Below are 1985 nucleotides of genomic sequence, written 5' to 3' on the forward strand. Positions count from 1 at the left end.
ATCTTGTATATATAAAATCAGGAAACTATTTTTAAAATGATTATTTCCAGTATAATCCAAACAAATTTTAGCTGCCGTGTATATAGTGGAGTTACCCCTTGAACTATTTTTTACGATGGGGAACAATTATAAATTAGGAGTCGGTATTGAAATTCTCATTACATTAAGAAAATAAAACTAAATAAATAACAATTACATCCCAGAAAACTGGGATTCAAAAAGGTGGGGAAATTTCGCAGTTACGGCTTTTCATAAGGAGTGATAGGAAGTGGACCTGTTGTGTTATAATTATATCTTTTCTGCTTTATTCAGTCATATCTACAGAAGAGTAAGAGTACACTAGTACAGTATAATACTACAGAAACATAAGTCAAACGAAATATTGACAGGTGTGTACACATATGTCTAATTTTTTTTTTCAGATGGCATCAATGAGGAAAAGGACATACCAGGCAGAGTTCCTCAATTATGGCTTCACAGAAATAGAGAACAAAGGACAAATGAAGCCACAATGTGTCGTCTGTTTGAAAGTGCTGACTACAGAGTCTTTCAAAAATAATCAGCTGAAGAAACACTTGGACAATTTGCACTCACATCTGTCTTCCAAACCACGGGAATACTTTGAGAATTTGGAAAGAGCTGTCAAAAGGCAGAGATTGGATAGCAACAAGAGAGCAACATTTGATCAACGTTCAGCATCAAAAGCTAGCTTTGAAGTGGCCTGGTTGATTGCTCGAAACAAGAAGCCGCATACTATTGGCGAAGAATTAGTCAAACCTGCAGCTGTGGGAATGGCAGAAATCATGTGTGGGCAGAAAGAAGCCATGCAAATGGGTTCAGTGCCTTTGTCTGCAAGAGTTGTGAAAGAGAGAATTTCCATCTTAGCAGAAAATGTGAGAGAACAAGTGATTTCTTCAATAAAAGAGACCAAAGATTTTGCTATTCAACTTGATGAGACTACAGATGTCAGTAGCAATTCGCAGCTGATGGTATATGCTCGACACAGGGGTTCTGATGCAATTGAAAAAGAAATGTTGTTATGTTCTCCTCTTGAGTTGAGATCTCGTGGAATTGATGTCTTCAACAAGGTTGATGCACACTTCAAAAAACCAAGTGTTGATTTGAAGTGGGAAGACTATATTGCTGTGTCTGTTGATGGAGCTCCAGCCATGTTGGGTCATGTCAGTGACTTTGTGACTTTGGCCAAAGAGCAGAATCCAAAAATTGAGGTTTCCCACTGTATGATATATCGCCAGGCATTGGTTGTGAAGCAGTTGGAACCAGAACTGGAAGCTGTCATTAATGATGTGATCAAGATTGTCAATGCTGTGAAAGGGCATGCACTAAACACATGGCTGTTTCGTGATTTATGTGAGGATGGGGAGGCTGAATATTCAGGCCTCCTTTTTCACACAGATGTGAGGTGGCTTTCACGTGGAAATGCCCTGGTGATCAAAAACATGCCCTTGCAGATAAGTTCAGAAACTCCACTTGGCTTGCACTTCTTGCATATTTAGCTGACATTTTTGGGCATGTGAATGCATTGAACAAGGAATTGCAAGGAAAATACATGAGTGTCATTTTAGCAAGAGAAAAAATTTCGGCATTTGGATCAAAGCTTCTGTACTGGAACCAGAAAGTGAATAAACACAAGATAGCTGCCTTTCCAAAGCTAGCAGAGTTTTTGGAAGATTGTGAATATTTCAGTCTTGGTGACATCAAGGAGTCAGTTACAAGGCACCTGACCAAACTCAAACAGTGGTTCTCTGATTACTTTCCAGAGCTTGATTCACATACTGTCAGTTGGGTTGTGAATCCCTTTAACTGTGAACTTGTAGATGTGCCTGAAGAGCCTGAAGGATTGGCAGAAGCGCTTCTTGAACTTCACTCCAACAATGATGCACGCATGGAATTTCAGAACAAGGCAGATGTCTTGTCTTTTTGGATGTCAAAAGCTACAAAGGCTTTTAAAATTGCACATTTGG

General features: G+C 39.1%; 1 protein-coding gene across 1 annotated transcript; it reads left to right on the top strand.

Annotated features, from left to right (window-relative positions):
- The first annotated feature begins 431 nt into the window (after positions 1–431).
- Positions 432–1517, top strand: LOC121866858 (zinc finger BED domain-containing protein 5-like). Its single transcript, XM_042366593.1, has one exon. The coding sequence runs from the start codon at positions 432–434 to the stop codon at positions 1515–1517; it is 1086 nt and encodes a 361-aa protein (XP_042222527.1).
- The last annotated feature ends 468 nt before the right edge of the window (positions 1518–1985 follow it).

Source organism: Homarus americanus, unplaced genomic scaffold, assembly GCF_018991925.1.
Source record: "Homarus americanus isolate GMGI-L3 unplaced genomic scaffold, GMGI_Hamer_2.0 scaffold31078, whole genome shotgun sequence".
Taxonomy (NCBI): Eukaryota; Metazoa; Arthropoda; class Malacostraca; order Decapoda; family Nephropidae; genus Homarus; species Homarus americanus.

Bases quoted from the DNA above. Each gene is read 5' to 3' on its own strand.
- LOC121866858 (XM_042366593.1), top strand. From the start codon at position 432: ATGAGGAAAAGGACATACCAGGCAGAGTTCCTCAATTATGGCTTCACA.